Source organism: Talpa occidentalis, unplaced genomic scaffold (genome assembly GCF_014898055.3).
Source record: "Talpa occidentalis isolate TD23 unplaced genomic scaffold, MPIMG_talOcc4v2.1 talOcc4.11, whole genome shotgun sequence".
Classification (NCBI taxonomy): domain Eukaryota; kingdom Metazoa; phylum Chordata; class Mammalia; order Eulipotyphla; family Talpidae; genus Talpa; species Talpa occidentalis.
Genome location: NW_023601104.1, coordinates 90,298,238 through 90,320,566, shown reverse-complemented (window position 1 = coordinate 90,320,566; position 22,329 = coordinate 90,298,238). Strand labels below are relative to the sequence as shown.

At 52.4% G+C, this 22,329-nt stretch overlaps 2 protein-coding genes across 2 annotated transcripts in view; both read right to left on the bottom strand.

Moving 5' to 3' along the window:
* Positions 1 to 814: 814 nt before the first annotated feature.
* Positions 815 to 5,054, bottom strand: NGB (neuroglobin). Its single transcript, XM_037501993.1, has 4 exons — positions 4,887 to 5,054; positions 3,058 to 3,169; positions 2,339 to 2,458; positions 815 to 1,025 (listed from the first exon to the last, which is right to left on the bottom strand). The coding sequence occupies exons 1-4, from the start codon at positions 4,973 to 4,975 to the stop codon at positions 891 to 893; spliced, it is 456 nt and encodes a 151-aa protein (XP_037357890.1). The 5' UTR covers positions 4,976 to 5,054; the 3' UTR covers positions 815 to 890.
* Positions 5,055 to 9,479: 4,425 nt separating this feature from the next.
* The window catches only part of POMT2 (protein O-mannosyltransferase 2), a 42,449-nt gene continuing 29,599 nt past the window's right edge, over positions 9,480 to 22,329 (bottom strand). Inside the window, exons 12-21 of the mRNA XM_037503792.2 lie at positions 20,488 to 20,566; positions 18,952 to 19,103; positions 18,430 to 18,521; positions 17,332 to 17,408; positions 14,017 to 14,088; positions 13,669 to 13,728; positions 13,471 to 13,576; positions 12,439 to 12,579; positions 12,144 to 12,258; positions 9,480 to 11,351 (exon numbers count right to left, since the gene is read on the bottom strand). Of these exons, the coding sequence (XP_037359689.1) occupies positions 11,246 to 11,351; positions 12,144 to 12,258; positions 12,439 to 12,579; positions 13,471 to 13,576; positions 13,669 to 13,728; positions 14,017 to 14,088; positions 17,332 to 17,408; positions 18,430 to 18,521; positions 18,952 to 19,103; positions 20,488 to 20,566 (1,000 nt within the window). The 3' untranslated portion in view covers positions 9,480 to 11,245. The remainder of the gene's footprint in view (positions 11,352 to 12,143; positions 12,259 to 12,438; positions 12,580 to 13,470; positions 13,577 to 13,668; positions 13,729 to 14,016; positions 14,089 to 17,331; positions 17,409 to 18,429; positions 18,522 to 18,951; positions 19,104 to 20,487; positions 20,567 to 22,329) is intronic.

The following is a 22,329-nucleotide window of genomic DNA, read 5'->3' as shown; positions in this document are numbered from 1 at the left end:
TATGGGGCGGGGGGCCGTGGACCCACACCTAGAGCAGGCAGAGGCAGAAAAGAAGTTGGGGGAGAACAGACCCAGGCCCTACTGGAGGCGGGTAGTGAGGAGGAGCCCCGGCATGCAGTCTCTCTGGGCAAAGTCACCCCTCTTGCCTGCCCCTCCCCAAGCCCTCCCGGCCCGGCAGCTGGCTGGGTTCCTGCAGGGTGGTAAGGGGGCGCCCACCAGAAATGCTGAGTGAAGGGAAGGGAGACACTGCAAAGGGAAAACTACAGTCAGGTGGCATCTGAGGAGGCCCTAGACCAGGCGAGCCCGTCATAGATGCAGGTCACCTGTCTTTTCTCAGCACTTACCTACGCACCTGCTCCTGCGGCCTGTGATACCACATGGAGCCTAAAACTTCCCCTTTTCTTTATGAACAAAAAGCTAATACCCCTGGGAGAGAAAGGCATGGAAGGCAAGATGGGAAGATGCCCAAAGCTCAGCCAGCCTCCAGCCTGCTCCCCAACTTGACCCAGGTACACCTGAGAAGGGTGCATGATAGACACCCCCTCTCAAAGTCCTGAACTTCCCCAGGTGCATTCCACCTCTGCCACAGGATGGTCCCATTCCTCTGCCTTATGACAAAAGAGGGGGTGCCAGAGGGAATAGAAGGCAGGCAGGATGAAGCTGCTGGGGATGCAGGGAAATCCAGGAGCTGCTCCTGAAGTCAAAGCCGCCCCTGCTGGCAGGATGGGTTCTGAGACCCAACCCTGCCCCAACACTCTCCACTGTGGCCAGAGGGGCAAGGCCAGGATGCAGGGAGGCTTATGGGAGCTTGGCTACAACAGACACAGGCCAACAGACAGACACAGGCAGGTGAGGGCCGCCAGGGGAGGCCACTGGGCAGGAGCCGCCTCTTACTCGCCATCCCAGCCTCGGCTCATGGCCTGTACCACGGCCCCGTAGAGCTGGCTCCAGGCCTCCCGCGTGGCTGGCGTGAAGGCAGGGCCCAGGCACTTCTCCAGCATGTAGAGCAGGGACTCGCCCACCGTCTGCAGAGGCAAGGGCACCTGGTCACTCCCGGAGCCATTCCACAGGTGAGCAAACAGCCCCAGGCCTGCTGAGGGCTCAGGGCCTGTCTTCTCTGTGACATAGGGCTTCCTGGGCAGAATTCTGCCCCACTCCCTGGGCACCATACTGCGCCCACCTTTCTCCTTAAATGCAAGGCTTGAGAGTGAACTATGCATTTCAATCCACCCTGGGCCTTTTGGTCATTCCATGAGTGAGCAAAAGGTCCAAGGCCTGCCTGAGCGAAGTCATTGCCCCAGGCCTCAGTGTCTTCCTGTGCAGGCCCAGGATGTAGAATCAGAAGGTCCTGGGTTCACTTTCTAATACCACCATTTATAAGCTGGGTCAGTGACCTCTGGCAAGTTCTGTGACCTCTCTGGGCTTTAGTTACTTTCTCAGTAAAACAGAAAAGGTGAAAGTTCAACTCATGGAGTCTCTGGGTGATTAATTGAGATCATCTGTCCACAGCTCTGAGCACAGCACTCTGAAAGTGGCTGTCATTTGTTACTCTTCAGCAGAATAAAATTAGCCATCTTGACTCCACAAATATTTACTGGATAGTCACTCAAGACCAGCACTACCAGAGATGGAGACGAAATTGGACACTGTCTCTTCCTCAAGTGCTCCGTGGCTGGCAAGGTGGCTGGCCTGTGAGACAGGTGGTCTTACCAGTGGTCTCCTATGAGTCACTCCTGGGGGTTTCTTACTCTGAGCACCTTTATGCAGGGGTGCATCTCGGGACCAGCTTTGGCCAGGAAAGCAAGAGTAATGTGAGCAGAGGCTGGAAAAGCACTTGCACCCTGGGTGTTCCTCTGGGAACACCCCCTCTTGGGACTCAGCTGCCACCCTATAAATCTGGGGTAGACTACCAGGTGATAAGGGGCTACAGGGAAAGAGATACCAAAGGGCAACAGGCTAGCTTGGGCAGTCCAGCCCCAGTTCCTAGTTGCTTATAGAGTCTGAGTGATTCCAGCCAGACCACGTGGGTCAGAAGAACCACCCTGCTGAGCCCCCATCATTGGAAATCATTTTTTAAAACCAGGTTCTTTGGGGCAAGTTTTATGCATAGCAATCAAAAACTGAGCTGACCAGTCAGCCCCCCAAGGCACCTTAATTTCCTGTGATTCTATGAGAAGCCACGCCAGAAAAGAATCGAAGGTTCAGAGAGGTCAAGCCAGTATGAGTGTCACACAGCAGAGAAGTAACAAATTCAGCCCTGGTCATCTGAGGCTATGGGGAAGGAAAGCGCGAAAGAGCAAGTGGAGAGGGGAGGTTGGGGAGGAGCCCCTTGACCCACCGAGAAGGAGCTGAGCTTCACGCCCACTGCACGGTGCTTCCTGCCCAGGCTGGCAAGATACTCCTCCAGCGAGGACAGGTCCTCCACATTGGTCACCGCGGTGTCAATCACAAGCATCACCTGCCGAAGCCGAGGTACCAGTGAAACCAGAGCCAGTGAAAGCAGAGGCTGGAGCAACCCCACCTGGTTACAACCCCCGTTCAGGAGGGCCCAGCCGGAAGTAACAGGGCACCAGGGTCTCAGTGTCCCAGGATCACACCTGGAAGGCACCTTGTGTCCCCATACAGGAAGTGCTCAACATGTGGTGGCCAGACTGTTAATGTCACACCGTGAGGGGAGTCCCTCTTCTCTGAGGGTCTCAAGGCCCTGCCTGCTGCCTGGGGAGTAGGGAAACTGAGGCCTTGCCAGAGTCACCAGCCCCAGCTTGGCCTATAATAGGTAAGTGCCAAAACCACCAAAAGGAGCTAGGGGTCAAGGTCGAGAGCAATGGCGGAGCTGTGACCAGATGAATGAGCATGGGGTGGGGGAGAAGGCTGCGCCTTGTGCCCTGGACCAGGCCAGCTCAGTGCAGCGGGGAGCAGATGGCCCTGACTTGGGGAAATAGCAGGAAGGGAGTGAGACAGGCCTGGGGCATTTGCCCTGTGACATGTCCTTCATTCTCTCCCAGGAAACCACGCTGCTGGACCCCAGAGACCACATGGGCTCCCCTGTCCCCTCACCTTCCTGATGTGGTCCAGGAATTCCGGGGAGGAGAGGCAGTCCTCCGGGCTGGAGAACTGGCGGCAGTTGTACTGGAAGAGCGGCAGCAGGTTGGGCTCCAGGTCAAACAGCCTGCAGGGAAGGCCAGGCATCAGCCCTGGGGAGCACCCTGCCCACCCCAGGCAGCCCCTCACGGCCCATCAGTGGAGTTGGGGGCGGGGGGCAGAATTTGGGCCGTAAACTACAGCGCAGCCTCCGACCTGGTACTGACCGCTTTGCTAGCTTTTCACCTCTTCCTTGGGCTCTGACGCGCACCCTGGAAGGAGACACGTGTCCCCAAACTTCTCGAAAGACCTGGCATATTGTAGCTCCTCCATAAATAGCAGAGGAGTGAGGTATGGACTAGGACAGGAAGGGCTCCTCAAACACGAAGACCATAGTTATACCCTGGGGAGGTTGGGAGAGGGAACTCACACTCTCTCTCTCTCTCTCTCCCATTCTTGGGTCAGAATAATAATAGTATTAAGAACTCTCGGGGCCCTCCTGGCAGCGCAGGTGGTTGAGCGCAGTGCTGTGAAGGTGTCCACAGCCTCTGCAGTGCCGATTCAATGGATCCCCGCCAGCCGTGGAGATAATCCACATGGCGCGGCCGACCTCTGCTGTCTCGCCCGCTGCTCCCCTCAGCAGTGTATTTCGTCAGTCTGCCTGTTCTGTTCCCTGCTCTGTCTCTGGTGAATTCGCTCACCCTCCTGCACATCTGGCCTGTACCCCGGTTCTTGTATAAAAACAAATAAATCTTTTTTTAAAAAAAGAACTCCTTATACTTCACATGTTATTAATCCATGTATTCCTTACGCTCCTAAGCAGTATGTACAACTGTTATCCCAATATACCGGGAAGGAAACAGAAGCCCAGAGAGGTTAAGTAACTTGCCTCAGGTCACACAGCTTGGGAGCAGGAGTGCCTCAGCAGGTGACTGAGAAAAAGGTGGTGCTGGGAAAAGTGGGTAAGCACAAACAAAAGCTCTCAAGCAACATCCTGACCTCATTAGGGCTTTGTGTAACTGTGAATTTATTCCCCTTTTGTTGAGAGGAGGAGCAGGAGGGATGGTTTTGCAAAAGCCCCTCAGAAGTTCTGGGCTGGCACACAGAGCCAAGGCTCCCGAACCTCTGATGGAGGAAGTGCTGCCTCCCTCGTGATGGCAGAGTGGTACCTGGAGACCCTCAAGCTTGACTCCCCCTTGGGGTCTCCCAATCCCTTTATCATCTCCCCCAGAGGTGGTGAGACTTGGGAATCTGTCACCTCTTCCCTGCTGGATTTCGGGTGCTAGCCTGGTTCTTTCCTCTGAAGGGTTTATCTTTCTGCGGGTTCTGAACGCACACGCCCCTGGGGGGTACCCATGCCTCGCCTCTCAGACCCCTACATACCCTCCCCGGCTTGGGCCCTCGGGGCAGTCTCCCCAGGCTGTCAGCTGTGGGCACCCCAGCAGTAAACACCCAAGGAAAGGAACGCTCAGGGGGCAGTGAGCCCGGCGGGGGCGCAGCGCGGGAATCCGAGTCTGCAGCCCCGAGGGTACGAAGCTCCTCAGAGAGGACGCCCCCTGCGCCCGGCAGACCCAGCTGGGATGGGGCGCGCGGCGTGGCTCGCCAAGAGGCGCCCACCGCGGAGGGGAGAGCAGAGGGGGTTCGCGATCCTTCCTGCGCCCCGCTCCGCTGGCGCACCTCTGGGGTGTCCCGGCGCCGAGGCAGTGGGCCCGCGTTCGCCCCTCTGTCTCTGACCCAGACACCTCCAGCCCATACCTGGCGAAGCAGCCCGCCGCCCGCACCCCGAGGGGCCCGGCCGCGCTCACCTGGCGAACAGGACGGCGCCGTGCTCCAGCGGGCTGCGGCTCACCGCGCGCCAGCTCTGCCGGATCAGCTCGGGCTCCGGGCCCTCCATGCTCGCCGGGGGACGCGGGGCGCGAGGCGGGGACCCTCGGGCGCGGGCGCCGTCAGCGCACGTGCCGAGCCATCTCTGCGGCGACCCCGGCCGCTCCGCACCCCCTCGCGCCCCCGGCGCCTCTGCGGGGCGGGGTGCAGCCCCCGCTCCTCGCCGGCGGGAGGGAGGGGAGACGTGCCGCCCGCCCTGGGTGGAGGCGCCCCCGCCTTGCCGGCCCCCGTGGCGCTTCCAGGGACCCTGCTCCGGCCGCGGTGCCCTGCGCCCCAGGCTGCGAGAGCGCCCCGCCCCGCCCCGCGCCACCGGGTTGGGGAGTTTTCAAGCCACGCTGCCCCCGCCCCCATCCCGTGCTTCAGGAGGCGCGTCTCGGGGCTACTCCTCTCACCCCGGACCCCCCAGGCCTGAGAAACACCCCGGGCGCGGCGCTCAACAGAAATCCTCGAGCATCCGTAAGCCTCGGTTTCTCCCCTGGAAACTGGAGATAATATCATCACTTCGTCGTGGGGGCCCCGTGCTGCCTGGGATCGTCCCGGGCTCGCTCCTGGCCACCAGCAACACTCAAGGGCGGCCCCAGGCCTCTGAATTTGCCGGCCCTTGGCACGGGTCTCTCCTTCCGCCCCGAACTCGGAGCAGGGGCTGCCAGGCTGTGTGCCCAGGCTGAGGCTGGGGCACTCTGCCTGGCTGTGTCTGTGCCTGGGGCACCAGCCCATTTGGGGGTCACAGGGTCCTCTTAGAGACAGGCCAAGAAGCCAGCCACTGGCCACCAGCCTGAGTTTTCTGTAGGCTCGTCTTGGGAAGTCTGGCTGCTCAGCCCCAAGCTCAGTTCTGCCTGACCAGGGTAGGGAGTCCACAGCGGCTGTGAGCTTGGCACGATCTGCACACCTGGGTGTCAAGCCCCAAACTTCTACTGCTCCTGGAGTTCCAACAGGCTTTCTTCTAAAACTTTACACAGAATGGGCCTCCCCGGGGGCGCAGCGGTTGAGCGCTGGGCTGCGAAGCTGCCCGCACCCTCTGCAGCGCCGGTTCGATCGCCGGCTGCCGGCGAGGGTCCCACATGGTTCACAGACCTCTCCTGCCGCCCGCTGCTCCCCTCAGCAGTGTATTTCATCAGTCTGCCTGTTCTGTTCCCTGCTCTGGCTCTGGTGAATTCTCTCACCCTCCCGCGCTTCTGACTGTACCCAGTGCTTGTATAAATAAATAAATCAATCTTAAAAAAAAACTTTTCATAGAAGCATTATTTGTGTCTTTAGACAGATGAGCAGGCGGCCGAATTTCATGCTTGCCATTCAGTGTGAGTTTAGACCAAGTAGGCCCAAACTTTTCTTTTTCAAGCACAAAAGTTTCTCAGGACCCAGCCAAGTTCTAGAAGCCCAGGCTTGGCAGGACAAATCCATTTTCACCCGCATGTATCTTGTCTCCCTGGATTAGAGTTTCCTGTTCAAGTCAAGGGCAGATGCCAGGCAAGGATGGCAATGCCTGTGACATTTCCCCAGCTCCTCTTGTCTCTAGAGTCCCTGAGCCTAGCTCCTTGCAGTCTGTGGTTTCCACAGCTGCATGGAAAGAGGGTTGGGCCTCTCAGTCCACCTCCTTTGGTTCCACAGATACAAGATGGATGCATTTGGGTCACTGAGCTCTGTGCGAGGCATGGAGTGTTGAGTCCTTGCCTTCTAGAACTTCTTCTGACCCTGACTCAGGACTGGGGCCTCATTAAAACGCTTTCCTGCTCCCAGCCAAGTACAGTGAAACCATCTAACTGCTCTTCCAAGGACTTGGGAGTTTGGAATATACCCTATTCCTCCCTGCCTCACCTCCCCACACATCGGCAGGGTCTCTGGTTTGCAGCAGGTCAGCAAGACGCTAAGGCAGTCTGGCTTATGTCTTGCCAGGCAAGAGCTCAAAGGGACCAGGGGTGACAAGAGTGGGCGAGTACTCAGGGAACTCGGCAGCCAGGTGAGCAGCCAGGTGGCAGGCCCCAGGAGAAGACCACGTGTCTCCAGTGACCTTTACCTTTCAGAGCCAGGCACCTGGTGTTCTGTGCCAGCCACCTGGCTAACCTCAGGCTGTGCTTCCAGGCAACAGGCTACCCTCATGATGCTTTTTGCCTCCTTTCTCCTTTATAGAGTCTGGGGTGTGAAAATGCTCTTAACTGGTAAGTGGATGAGCCAGGAGAGGCTAAGTGCTCTCTAATCTCTGCTCTCTTGAGACAAGAGGCCTGACAGGCTGGCTGCATCCAAGCAGCCGGGGTGCTGTGGTCCAACCAGGGCACCCAGGGTCTGAATCCACATTCGAGGAGCTGGGGAAATGTCACAGGCATTGCCTACCTTGCCTGGCATTTGCCCATGACTTGAACAGGAAACTCTAATCTAGGAGAGTTCAACAGGATTCTAGAGCTAGTATGTCATTGAGATGGATTTATCATCAATATTTATTGGGCATTCATGTCCAGACACTGTAAGATACTTTGCCTCATTAACCTTTTTCATCCTTTTAATAACTCACTGAAGCAAATGCTATTTACTGTACCCACATTTTGCAGCTGAGGAAAAGGCGGCAAAGAGGTTAAGTTAGTAGCCTAAGGTTCACACAATTAATAAGTGGTGGGGCCAGGATATGGTGTAATTGAGATCAGATTCTGGCCCAGCCTCTAGGCCTCCATGCTCCACTGCCTCCCTCACCTCTTTAATGGACTGTGACCAAGTCCTGTGTCCACAGTCCAGACTAAGCCAAGGTCACCAGGGTGTTGGAGGCAAATCTTAGATGGTTTTTAAGAGCCAACTGTGTGCATCCTTCCAACTTCCCAATCTGTGACATCAGGTTGGTAGCTTGAGATAGGGGAGAATTTACACCATGGAAATTGGCAAATGTTAAAACTCAGGACTTTTTACCTCCCAACAAACCACTGGTCCAGATGTACCAGGAAACATCTGGCCCTCGATGAGCTGTTAACAGTTTGAGAATGGAAAGTTTACGTGCTGGGTCTGGACACCTTGGCCAGGCCTTCTCCCCAGTGGGTCCAGGGCTGTGCATTGTTCTGGGAAGGTGTCTAGTCCCAGGATAAACAGATAAAGCCCAACTTGGCACCCAGTTCTGGCTCTGCTATTTACTAACTCTCTTCCTCACCTCCCCACACATCTCTGGGCAAGTAATGAACCTCTCCTGGGTAGAAAAGGGACCAAACCAGCGCTGAGTTCCCTGCTGCACGCAGTCCGCGTCACAGCAGAGTGGGGACTTGATAAATGCACCCGGCAAGCCAAGCAGTGACTGGTCCTTTTCCACCTGCCCATCCTTAGCATGTCCCATCTCCTGAGGCTCTGCCTGCCCCCCTAACCCCCGCCTCCAGCAACGCTTGGTCGTAAGAGGGAGGGGGAGTCAGGCCACTCAGAAGACCCAGCTTCACAACACAGAGCTGCTGCCCGCCCTCACTACCACCCCACACTCGCCTCAGCCTCGCCTCCTCTGGACCCAGACGACCCCCACCAGATGGAGCCCCTGTTGGGCAGGAGGGAAGCAGCTACAGAGTCCTCCCGCCTTTCCATGCTGTGTGGGCAGCTTGAAAGAGAAAAAATAAGGCCCAGTGTTCTACTTATTATGGAATGGATAAATAAATCCAAATACAGTCAGCACTACTCAAAGCGTTGAGTAACACTACTCCAAAGGTCCAGAGGCCCCCGCAGGCACGGGGCTCACCTGCCCAGCCAGAGCCTCTGCTGTCACTAGAAAGGCCTCAGACATGAGCAACGTGCAATTGTTCTTCACTCCAAACATTCTCTTCTCTCTGGGAATCCAAGGGCAAGTCAGATCCAATTAAGTACAAGAACGACAGAGCAGTCAAAATGAGCTATTTATTACAAAAGTAAATGGCCTCGGATTATCTCTAGAAACATATATATATATATGAGGTGGCTCAAGAAGCTGGCTGGAGGTTGGGCCAACTACAGATGTCTTCTCCACTAGCATGTGAGTGAGGGATGTCGCATTTCTGCCAGTTCCTGGGGGCCGGCGTCCATATTCAGAGTGCCATCCTGGAACCCCGATCCCCAGCACCTTCCAACAACACAGCTGGAGCCCTTGAAGCTGCATCAAGCCATGTGGCTTGTCCCCAGACAAGCCAGCCGGTGTGGCTTGTGCCCCTCCTCCCCTGTCTGGGCGAGGACAAGGAGGGAGTAGGCAGAGAAGGCGTCTCTTCTCCTCAGAAAGCAACGGGGATGGTGGGGGGAGATGAGGGATCCTTTGTCGTCAGTATGGACAGATTAAGGGGGATGACAGGTTGCTGGATGGCTTTTCCTTGCTCACCCTACTAGAGTGGCTTCCCCCGCCCCCCCCCCTTCAAGCTGCTCCTGCTAGGAGATTAAGAAGATGTGCGGAACATCAATTACCTCCTGGTTGGCATTGGGGGGCCACTGTTTTCTGCTAAGAGCCCAGCATGGATTCTGCACCCTACCTCCAGTAGAGCCCCACCACAGCGGCCTCCTCCAGCTCAGAAGCAGCCCACACTCAATGGGGGGGGGGGGAGGGATGGAGGTGGGTGCAAGGGGCAAGCAGGGGCTCTCCACCCCTTGCCCGCCTTCCCTTCCAGAAATGCAATTAAGGGAGCTGCCCAGATTCAGCACACAGGCAGTGCTTCCTGCTGGGGGAAGGCAAAGGGGCCGTAGCCCTGAGAGAGGGAGGTCATCAGGCCCCAGATCTAATTAACAAACTAGCCTTGCTCTTGACATTGCTGCATTTCCTCTATTAACATTAATGATGTCTTGTCTGAACGTCCAAGCATGGCCAGAAGCTTCCCTCCCCACCACCCAGTGGGTAGCACAGCCAGTCCCTGGGACCAATTTCCAGTCTCCGTGGCAACCGTCTCCCAGAGATGCTCTAAAGAGCTCTGACCCCGCCTGAGCTAGAGGGGACTACAGAGGAGGGAAGACGGAGTGTGGCAGAGAGTCATCATTAGACCTTGAAGCATCAGAGTCCCCAGAGACAAAATATTTTGTCATATACCAGGAGGAGGGAGAGGAGCAGAAGGGCTGGCCTTGGTTTGGTTTGGTTCTGCCCTGAGGGTTTTCTATTCCTTTTCATTTGGGGAGGAAGTGAAAGGAACAGCTCTGAGCTTCTTGCTTGGGCGTCGAAGCCATAGAGAGAAGCTGGAATGTACCTTTACGTGCTCCGGGTTTTGGTGGAAAAAGACTGGTGAAACAATGACACAGAGAAGGGGAAATGAAATGGAGTGAAAGGGGTGTCAGCAGGGAATGCCCAGCTAGTAACATGGACATCAGCCCACGGGGGCTGGAGCAGCCCACACCCAGGACCCTCTCAGCCCAGCACCACACAGATTCCTGCTCTGCCTCATGTCTTCCTCAGCTGCCAAGAGAGCCTCCCCCATCCCAAGGCTCTCCCAGGAATCAGGAGAAGGCATCTCTCCTGCCCTCAAAGCTAGGTTGGCTGCAGGGGGAGGATAGTTCAAGAGATAGTGCCTCTGACCCGCAGGGCCTGGGAACACAGCAGGTGAAGACAGGTGTTGCTCCCACCAGCCTCATGGCAGGACATCCTCTGAGGGCGGGCGGGGCCCCTGGGGCTGAGGAGAGCCAACCAAGAGCTGAGGCGTTCTCGGCCCCTGGCTCTGAGGCCTGGTGCCCCATCCACAGGGCAGCCACCTGCTTCCACAGAGGAAGCCACCGCAGGGGCAGCAGCAGAGGCACTGGGGCGGCCACGCTCCGGGCTCTGGGGCTCTGCTGTGCTCGTCTGTAGAAGGGCAGTGTGGGTCGGATGGTCCCATCTGCTCAGCCCCGGTGGTGTCCCAAGGTGAGTCAGCACTCTCAGCCCTCTTGGAGGGTAGAGAACTTTTGATGCGTTTTGCTTACAAACCAAATCCAGTGTGAAAAAAATACCAGAAAATACTACGGTAGCCCTGGACTAAATCTTAGAGTTTATGACACTCAGCTGTCCACAGTCAAGGTCTGTATCCCCAGGGATAAGGGCACACATGCATGCACACACACACGCTCACACCCACCCTCTTGCACACTCATTCTTCCTCGGGGAAACGGGCCTGAGAGATGTTGTCCTCTGACGCTGAGCCACCTCGGTGATGGAATCTGCAGGCAAAACCATGGCTCTCTGGTGTTGGGTTAAGTTCCAGGCATGCGCCCAGAGCTCCATCCTGATGGGCAGAATTCCTCAGCCCCTCGGGAAGCTTCCTCCGCAGCTGGGAGGGTCCAGGGGCTGGTTCCACAGCTGGCTGTCCCAGGGAATCTCCTGGACTCAGCTGGAGTCCTCGCAGTAGTCTCAAAAGTCCCATGATTCCAGCCACCTGAGTCCTGCCATGGGACTTCGGGGATCATGGGCGAGGGGACCAACCATCCCGTAAGCCAGAGGGTGGAAGAGGTAGAAGCTGTTGAGAGACAATCCAGAGGGAAGCAGTTGGCATCCCAGCTGGCACCTGTGAGGGCCTTACAGATCCCTGAGATTCAGCTCCTCTTGCACATTCAATCTCTTCTATCTACAAGACCCTTCCCTTTCATGCCCAGTCTGCTTTGGGCACACGGCAGCTCGCGTGCTAAGAGGATGCTGGTTCATGACAACGAAGGAAAGGGGTCCCCCCAACAGATCCTGGAGAGGGGCAGTCCAGGGGCCTGGTCATGGGCTGTTTGGCCCACAGTGCTCTCAGCTCACACTCCAGTCCCTGTTCACACTCTGACATGGCTCCCCATCCCAACAGGCCAGTGATTCTCATCAGGGGCTCTGTGACACTGGCAAGAAGATGGGGAGGGAGGGTGGCTTTTGACAACCCTCCTGTCAGTTATACTGGGAGGACCACACTATACACACACCCTTACCCCATCCTCCCTCCCACCCCTCACCCCACTGAGAGGTGTTCTGGTAGGGAGCCACTGACACTAACATGGAGCCCATTCCAGGTGTGCCAGTGAGGGGGCAAAGGAAAGAAGGCAAAGAGTTTGTCCATGTTCCTCGTGCCTCTGCACCTAAGGGTCTCCTGGGGAGTTGCGCAAACTGGCTGACGAGGCCCCACCTGGTCACATCTGAGTTGGAAACTTCTGGAGCTGGGGTCCAGGTACCAGTACGTCTCAACAGCAGCCCGGGGGATGCTGAAATGCATCTTGTGCTGAGGTATCACATGTACCTGGGCTGTGAGGGTGGCAGTACAAGGTGCAGGGACGCTCACCTGTAGGCAGTTCCCAGGAGCAGGCTCAGGATTCCCAGCACATGGATGCCCTTGGCCAAGGAGCATATGGCCAATCTCCAGGCACAGAGCCGCAGGAGTGTGTCCCACAAAATGCCTAGTGAAAGAAGAGGCTGCTAGCATGCAGGGGCGACTTCTGGGGATGCAGGAATAAGGAGCCACAGTCCAGGTCAGGGACACTGGTGAGCGCTCTCAGCACTGCTGCTCCGTGGTGGCCTCCACCCCAGCCGTCCCCAGGCCTCCCCACTCAGCCCAGGTGGCAGGTGGCAGCACTGACCTGTCAACATGCTGGAGAAGAGCATGGCTGGGAAGTAGTGGTGGAAATAGAGGATCCGGCCCATCAGGAAGAACGGGAAATAATGGAGCATCCAGCCAAGCAGGAGCTGGCCCCCTCCTCGCAGCAGGACCTGGGAGAGCCCTGGGCCCCAAGCAGCACAGCCTGGTCAGCAGCAGGGAAGGGGCAGAGGCTCTGTCCCCTCCTCGCAGCATCATTTGATCAGGTCACGTAACCTTAGTGGGCCTCCCTTCCCTCACCTAAGCCAACCCGAGCAACCTGACAGCAGCTGGAGGACGAGCAACAACTGGCTCTTGACAGGCCTTAGCCCCCACAGCAGGAAGCAACCTGGTCTCTCAGGAAACCGCAGTCCTGTACCCCTATAGATGGGTGCTTCCCCCTTCCTCCATTTCCCATGTCTTTGCTGCCATATAGGTCTTTGCAGCGCAGACAGGGAGGAGGTGAGGTCAGAAGTGAGGAGGGAGCTGGGCAAGAAGGATCTAGGACTGCGGCCATGCAAGTGGGGAGCTGCAGAGACCCAGGAGCCTGTGAGCAGGTCTCAGGTGCTGTGGTCGGCCACCTGGCAGCTAGGGACCAGGAGCAGCACCACAGACTATGCCCTGAGGGTTCCCGCTACCCTCTAGAGGGCAAGCTCATGGGACATGGGGCGGGGGGGACAGAAAAGATGGGCAGCCCTGAACAGAGACAGGCATTAACAGGGAAGGCAGGCTCCAAAGCCAGACTACCTGGGTTTGACCCTCATGCCTATCACTGACTAGTTACACGTCCCAGGACAAGTTCCCTTCACCTCTTTGTGCCTCAGTTTCCTAATCCATAAAACGGAGGTGATAACGACCTACCCTACAGAGCTGTTGAGAGGGTGTGACCTGATTAACACACCACTGCGCATTTGGTGACTGAGCTTTAAAGCAGTAAAGGAGAGGGGAACAGGTGGTGGGTGGCGGAGGAGAGCCTGGCCCAAGGGAGGGCCCCTGCTCCTGGAGTCAGGGGAGTGAGACCCCCAAGGTCCCTGACCTTCAACCTCTGCAGGCAGTTGTGTGCCTCTCTGCACAGCTATGCTGAGGATGCTCCCTGAGAGGAGGTAGAGGGCGATGCTCAACAGATTCAGCCACCAAACCACCTGCGTGGGAAGCAGAAGAGCAGGGTGAGAGGAAGGCCGCGCTCTCCACAGGCGCAGCTGGAGGGACCAACTGGAAGGGGCGAGGCACTCACCGGGTTGCCGAGCAGATACACTCGGAAGTCTGTGTCATTGGCCCCTGAGAAGCGCAGGCCCTGTGGAGTAGACGACACCTGCTGACCTGGGACCCAGCTCACCCCAGCAGCATGGGGAGTGGGGAAGTCAGGGAGACTGGTCCCCTTTCACGGACAGGGAGCCTGCACAGAAGTCACAGGACATGCAAGCCCTACATGCACTCTCTAAAAGGCTGGGTGGAATCAACAGAAAACTGAGCCCTATGCTAGCACAGGCCTCGGGCTGCCATCCTTGCACCCCACCTCTACTGAGTCGCGGCAGCCTCCTTGGGCTTCATTTCCTGGGAGGAGCTCAACCTTGGGCCCTACCTGATAGTTGATAGGCCAGTGCCAGGGTTTGGACGTGAACTCGTTGTCCTTGGGTTTGAGGCCATTGTTTCCCTGTGGGAAAGTGGCAAAGAAAGTCAGTCAAGACAGATCTAGAAAGCTGACAGAAAAGCGAGGTACAGTCATATCAGATAAAAGGTCAAGTGGCAAAAGAAACCCTCCTTCTCTGTCTCCCTCGTTAGTCACCGTGCCCCTGCTCTCCCAACAAGCTCCCTCCATTTCCTACCAGACAGTCCATTCAGCCTCTGCGTGCTTGACAGAAAGAGAAACTAGGGACTTGTTTCCCATGGAGACAAAATATGTCCCCGTCTTCCAGGTCTAGGAGAAGGTATAAAGAGAGTCTGGGGGGAAGGGGTATAAAATTAGGACTGACATATTTGTTCCCTTGGAAGGCCAAGTCGAGACAGAGAACCTGAAACTCTGGTAAGTTCCTGAGCTTTTAAAAAAAGTTACTATGAGTTTTTTTCCTAAATGTCCCTCCATGCCATTTTATACCACAGCTATACTGAAATCTGTTTATATACTGTATGAGTACCTTGCTGTATACATTGTTTGTTTGTTTTTTTTTTAAATTGAGATTGTTTTGTGCTCCCAAAATGCATTTTCATCATTGGAAGCGATGTTGTGAGGGTTGAGAATACACACTGCAGCCTGAAGGAACCATACTCACTTTACACAGAAGCCAAGCATAGCCAAATCAGGCCCTTGCTAGAACAAGAAGGAAAAAGATCAGGATCCCAATACTAACCACCAGGCAGGTCTCACCGTGAGACACTACACAGGCCGTGTCTTGCTCCTGAGGGGGAGCAAGGGGCCTCGAGCAAGGTCAGGGTTCTTAACCTTGGCACTACTTACACTGGGGGCTGGAGAAGTCTCTGATGTGAGGATGCTCTCACAAGGGGTAGGGTGTTTAGTATCCCCTGCCTCTACTCATTAGACACCAGGAGCACCCGTACACATCAGCTATGCCAGCCAAAAATGTCGCTAAACGTTGCCAAATATCCCAAGAGGTGAAATCACCCTCTTTTTGAGAACCACCGACCTAGCCCAAGAAAGATCCGGAAGGTCTGGTTCAGTCAACTGTCAACCAGTATCTTACTAATCCAGCTCAAGGGGTTAGGACTCACTTGAAGGCCTCCCCACCATGGTGGCTGGGTTCCTCCAGGATCTAAAGTGCTAAGTGTGGCCTCCCTGGTGGCACAAGGGGTTAAGTCTTAGCACTAATGAAACTATCAGCAGCCACTGCAGCATGAGTTCAATCCCTGGTCAGGGAGCTGACCCACATGGCACAGCAGACCTCTCCTGTCTCGCCCGCTGCTCCCCTCAGCAGTGTATTTCAGTAGATCTGCCTGTTCTGTTCCCCATTCTGTCTCTAGTGAATTCTCTCACCTCCCCCCCTTGGCCTACACCCCAGTTCTTGGATGCATAAATAAATAAATCTAAAAAAAAAGTGCTAATTGTATGTGGGGGGTAGGTGGGAGGCAGGGAGGGCGCCATATGTGTCAGACTCAAAGGTCAGCCTAGTCCCAGTCCCTGAGCCACTCCAGCCATCTGAAAGGTCTCAGAATGAAGACTGAATCATTTTGGACTCCTGGAGCAGCTTCTAAGAGAAATCAATTCCTTCAAAGCAAACAGTCCAGTCCTAAACGCAGAGATTCCAGCCAGAGCCGTAACAAATTAAGGGCATCTTAGTCATTACATTAAATTGTGAGAAATTCAGTTCCTTTACTAACACAAGAAATGGAAGAAAGAAGAAATCTGTAGCCATTGCAGGCATGTGCATTTGTATGGTGTTCTCTACCCTTAAAATCAAGAGTGGGCTCGGTGCAGCCAGCCTCCCCAGGCAAGGCGGCCTGCTCTGCCCGAGTCTCAGCCCTCCATTCAGCTAGCAGAAGAGCCTTCAGTCTCTGTAGCCCAGACCCACTCTTTTGGGCTCCATCCCCATCCTGACTCTATTGGTTGAACAAGAAAGGTACTCTAGGTCCCTTTTCTTCCTTGACTCTACCTCTCAGACAATGAAAGAAATAAATGATTTTGACTTAGCCTTAAAATTCTACCCAGACCTAGAATGATATTTTGACTGACAGGCACATATTCCAAAGAAATATATCATCAGGCCCCAGTGACAGCTGCAAGATGCGGGTCAGAGAAGAAGCGACCCAAAGATTGCTTAATGTCAACTCATCACCTCCCAATGTGCAGAAATGACAAAATTTGAATTTTTCATTTAATCTGGTGAAATAAGTCAACTATATTTACTAAGAACTGCTTATATAATCACTTCTAAGAAAATCCACTTGACAGGGGCTCACCAGGGAAAAACAACAACTGCTACACCTCTCTGCACCCCGTGGGTGGAGCGATCATCATACATCTGGCTCGAGATACAGCTGATTTTTAAACATCATTCCTGCAGACACTGGTTTTCCATAAACCTGGGTAAAGAGGTCTCCCCCTAAACATCAAAGCTGCAGCAGTTTCTCCAGTGCACAGGGAAAATGTAAGCTAGAAGGTAGAATTATCTCATGTAAAGATTTCCTCTCTCAGTTGCCTTAAGGCCTTGATGCTGTGCTGACCGCCATCAGCTACTAATGAGAGTGCAAACAATAAGTCTTAGAAAACCTTAAAAAGAGTCAACCATGCCCAGGGACTGAAAGGGCTCATGGTTGGGATTTTATATAGCACAGAAACACCATGCTCAAATTAGCTATTCACTGAGTTGGTCCAAATTCATTTGATGGAATGAATGATCGGTCAAGTCCTAGGATCTTCAACCAAGAGCATGGTGATTTTGCAGGCGCTCTGCCACTTGAACAGATTTGAGAATCACTCCGAGGCAGCGGAATGTAGTAGTAACTAGCACTGACTCTGAAAGGCTGTCAGCCTGGTTTTGAAGCCTGGATCCACTTTGTACACTTAGCTGTGTGACCCTGGGCATGTTCCTTAACTTCTCTGTCCTCCAATTTCCTCAACTGTAAATAGGGAACAATAGCCTCCACATGCTTGCACTAAGTATTAAATTAGTTAATATATGCACAGAGCTTAAGAGCAGGGCCTGGCACAGAAGAACTACATAATGCTGACAGGTATCATCTTTGTTAGCATGGCCGCCCCCACCACCATTGCCTGACAAGGGAAATGCCTCTGCAGACCAGTAAACCCAGAAGTGACTACACTTTCAAAGTTCTCCACTAGGGGGCAGTGGATCTATACCATGGCTACTGGTCTGTGAGCCAAATTTGGGGGATGATCAAGAGCTCCCTGAGAGAAGCCACCAAATGGGAAGGCACCATATACCCGAATCATCACCATGTGGGACTCCAGCAACATCTCAGAAAAACTGGGCTGCAGCACGTCCAGACTGATGTTTGGCACTAGAGGAAGAAATGACAAGAGGAAAATCTTTGTCACATATTCTCTCACAGCTGTCCACGGATATCCACATGGCCACCAGAGTCCAGAGCCGCTTTCCTGATGAGCTGACAAGTAGATGCGTGTTGAGGAGGTGGAAGAAAGTGTGGCTTAGTCCTTGATCCTTCACTCAGCTTGTCCTAACCACCCGTCAGATTTCCAGAAATACAAAGGCAAATTGTTAACAAGGCCCAGGGCTCAGACCATGCCCTTTGCTGTAGTTCTGGTTCGGTGCCGCTCTCCTGCTAAGCAGAAGGTCTTTGAGGACAGGGGCCAAGTCTATCTCATTCAACAATATATCCCAGGGCTTATCACAGTTCCTGACATATTCAGTGAAGAGCTCATTAACTGGCTGGTTAAACTTGGTGGTAAAAAGAATAAAATGGGAAAGACAGAGAAGAGAAATCAAGCAGAAGTTTGAAGGGGCAGAGTTTAGGATGAATGATGAATCCAAAAACTTACTGAGTTGAAGATGAAACTGAAGGAGGAATTGGAGCTGGGGGTACAGATAAGGGGAACAGAGCAAGGGCTGTGGCCTCACTTTTCAGAAAAGTGTTGCTGGATGTGGGGAGGGGAGGCACTCTCCACAGGGGCAGAAAGGGAAAGAACTGGCTGCTCTGAGTCTTGAGGGTGGGAGGTGTCCATGGTGCAGTGGATAGAAAAGCCCAGAAGGAGAAGAGGAAGATGGACCTGCACTACAGGTGGCAAGGAAAGAGCTAACACGGTGAAAGGCAAGGACAATGAAAAATGGCAACTCACTCTGGTGCCAAGTGAGGTCACTGCTTATGTCAGGGAGATGAGTCTAAGGCTGGGAAGACACAGGAGCTACTTATCTAGATAACTCATCAAAGAGATTATGCTGAAGAAAGGAAGCATATGGCAACAATAAGAGGAAGTGGCAGTAGAGTCTCTAAGGGCCCACTTTTCTAGGAGTTCATTATAAATGTTTCCCTTCAGAGCCAGCCCAGAAGTGACCTCACTCACATTTGGGATTGATATGATCCTCCACATTCCAGATGGAGCTGAGGGTTTCCTTTAGATATGGTGTGCAAGTAACTTCCAACTGCTCCCAGCCCCTGTGAAAAGCAGTCACAGATGTCTCTCATAAGGCCAGAGAATAGCCCTGTCAGCTGCTCTTAAATTTGTGGAACCCCTTTTTCTCAAGCCAGTGACAATGCTTTTTTCAAGCTCCCACTTTTATATCCCGCAACTCTCTCACGAGTAGTCTAGGGTACATATTCCCATTTTAGAAAAACTCCTAGGTCCACAGAGCTGCCACAAGCCAGATGTACAAGTGTTCCACTGTCAGAAAACACTGAACACCAAAGCCACTCTGGAGCTCTGTGTTCCAGAACACACCTGATGCCTTTGTTCCCACCACCTACCACTAAGAAAAAGTGAGCATGTAGATAAACATTGACTATTGTTAAATGGAAGCTTCTAGTATACTCCTTGCAGTGTGAAAGTACGAGCGTCTATTGGGACATTCAAACACCGAAGACTCACCACTTGGGCAGGACCTTTCCTGAGGAGCCCAGGACACAGCCCGTGACCAGATGGATGAGGCGGATTCGACTTCTCAGCACCTTGATCCGGTTTCCAAATTTTCTGTTTACAACCTCAATCCGCCAGAAATCATTGGAGTCTCCTGTCCCATTCTGCCACATTGATCAAGAAAAAAAATACCAAGAAAGTAAGATGACTTTAGAGAAGTCATGTCAGAAAAGGAAGAGGGCCACCACTTCAGGCACCACTGTTACAAAGTCAAGACGAAATTTGCCTTAGTGATTAAGATATGAAAGGGAACAAGAGGGCCATGGAAATATGCTAAGTGATGGCCACTACTTCAGCATATTACATACAAGAAAAGTAGCATAACTCCTGGAATTTGAAGTCAAACTGTATACTTCCAAGGGCTAAAGCTTGAGTTCTAAATAAACACTTTTGCCCTTAAACCAAACTAAAGATATCACCCTGAGAGAATAGATTGAGCCATTTGCTTTCATTTCCTTGGACACTCGCTCACCTCAGTCAGAAAGGTCTGTCTGTATATTGTATTTTGGAAATAAAACAGTTGTGTCCACTTCTAAGGAGATGCCCACCAGAAAAATATGAGAAAGTTCAGAGTGTTAGTTGTGGTTCAAGATGGGACAAGCAAATATAGAGGGCTGGGAAGTCAACTTAAGGAACCCCGAATCTTTAGTGACACACCAAAGCCCCTAGAGGGGGATGCAATAGTCATAAAGTCTAGTTGCCCACTAATTGTTTTTGTTTTCAACTTACTCCCCAAGTCATATAAATATGCATAGAGCTTCCCCTGTTAACTGCCTCATCCAAAGGTAGTGAAAATCCAAAAGCAATGTGGGTAATATTCCTCTGCAGAACAGGGAGATAATCCTTTAAAATAAAGCCAGTGAGAAGAATTTGGATCTGGCCAAGGATAAACATAGTCATCTGGAGCCAACTGTAGGTCTATGGCTTCTTTTTTTTTTTTTAAGATTTTTTTTTTTTTAATTCATTTTTGCGTAGAACTGGGGTATAGGCCAGAGGTGTAGAGGGGAGGGGGTGGTGGTGAGAAGATTCACCAGAGACAGAGTGGGAAGCTGAACAGGCAGATCTACTGAAATCCACTGCTAAGGGAACAGCAGGCAAAATAGAAGAGGTCTGCTGCGCCATGTGGGTTAGCCTCCTGGCCGGGGATCCGTGGTTGTGATAGCGCTGAGACTTACCCCCTAGGACACCAGGGAGGCCCGGTCCGCGGCTTCTAAGACCAATGTGGTTTTACCATATTTGACATTTATTATGTGTCAGAACTTAAAAATGGCATGATTACTATGGGAGGAAAGAAATGGAGACAGACTTCATAAGCTACTTTTTCCACAGCAACCACAGCCAGAAAAGTTCCCAAATGTTACGAGAGTCCCCACACAGCCTCCAATCCAGAGGAACATTCCATAATTCTGGGGAGAATGTGTTTCACCACATGGCCCCAGGCCAGGCCCCACAATTTACATTCTGCTCATGCTCCAGTTGCCAACTTACTTTGCCATAGCCAGTGACCTGATAGTGCTTCCGGGTCAGTGGGGCCTCATGATAGTGACTGTGCAAGTTCCGAGAAGTCCTGGAAGTTAAAGGAGAGGTGCCATTACCCTGAAGAAAAGAAACGTGATGTTCCTGTCTTTGCTGAGGATAATCCAAGTTGCTTCACAAAAAATTGGAATCTGAACTATTAAATAGAACATAACCAAGGAAGTTCTTGCTTATTTACTCAAAAGAAATATCCAGAGAATTGGAGAATTGCCCAAACCAAGAAGGACAGATGGTAGAAGTACTAGATACATGCCAAGAAAGGGACTAATTCAGGTGGGGCTGTGGCGGGCAGGGGGAGACAACGCCCTCGGTAACTTTGAAGTACTTGGCTTGCCTGACTTATGAAGTGAGTTTGGGGAAAAGAAAATTACAGTTTATAACCTACACATGCCTGAGATAGGTAAACTCCTACCATTCACTTTTCTACTCTCAACGCCAATTTCATAAATTGGAGATCTGTGGAGGATGTGGGGGTTTAATTTAACATCTATTTACTTGCGCTTTTAATAATAATCCTCACTGTTGTCATTAATAAAGTTTCATGATAAAAAATTTGGAAATTTACAAAAACACAATTTAATAATTAAAACTTATTTAATAATAAAATACAGAATCTGCAAGATGTTGACAGAGTGAGAATACAGGGCTCCTCTCCTCTACAACAGGAGCAAGCACCCTAGGGAAGGGCTCTGTCCTGGAAAAGTAAAGAGAACAACTCCCAGCTTGTGGCCCCGCCTCAAATGCAATCTGTGCCCACCAATACATCTAATGCTCAAACACAGCCTAGAGTTTGAGGTTGGTAAGATACTAAAGGAGACATTTAGGTTGATGAGTTGGCCTAAGGGGAAGGGATCGGTGTGGGTCTCTACCATGCAACTCTCTTCCCACTGTACAGTAGGGAGCTTGGATTCTTGCTGCTCACTGGGGGCGACCTTATTGCCCAAGCTCCTTTCTCCTTATTACCCCTCACCAGTACCAGGTGTGAAGGCAGCAGTTTGCAAGTTTATCCCTATTAGAACCTAAAAAAAAAAAAAAACCTAAAAATGAAGAGACATAAGATTATATCACAAACACTGGAGCAAAATAACCCCAAGAGAAATCTCAATCCATCAGAACAATGGAATAGACCTGAAGAGAAGTTTGAGGTAATATTTAAAACAATGCTAGCTGAATTAAAAAAAAAATGAATGATGCAAAACAGGAACAGAATAAAGAAAATATGAAACTACAATCAGAACTAATGAGTCTAAGAAATGTCTATATATGTGAATTTTAAAATATAGGAGGGGGAATCACAGCAGACAGACAAAGGTAATGACGAGAATTTGTGAGCTCAAAAGCACAAGGTCAGAGAACACACAAACAGAACAAGAGAGATAAAAGAACCAAAAAATGAAATCATGGAAGAGATCTTTGGAATAACCGAAAAAGAAATAACATCCATTTCATAGGGGTGCCAGAAGGAGAGAAAGAGAAAGGCATAAAAAAATGTATTTAAAGAAATGATTGTTGAAACAAATGCCTGGGAAACAAACCAAACATCTTGATCTAAGTGATCCAAAGAGTCCCAAACAAAATAATATCAGACAAACACACTCCAAGACACATTATAACAAAAATGCTGAAAGGCGATGACAAGACAGAATATTAAAAACATTGAGAAAAAAAAGTAACCTGTAAGGGAACAACATCCATAGACTTTCCATTAGAAATCTGACAAGCGGGGCCTCCCCGGTGGCGCAGGGGTTGAGCGCTGGGTTGCGAAGCTGCCCGCGGCCTCTGCGGCGCCAGTTC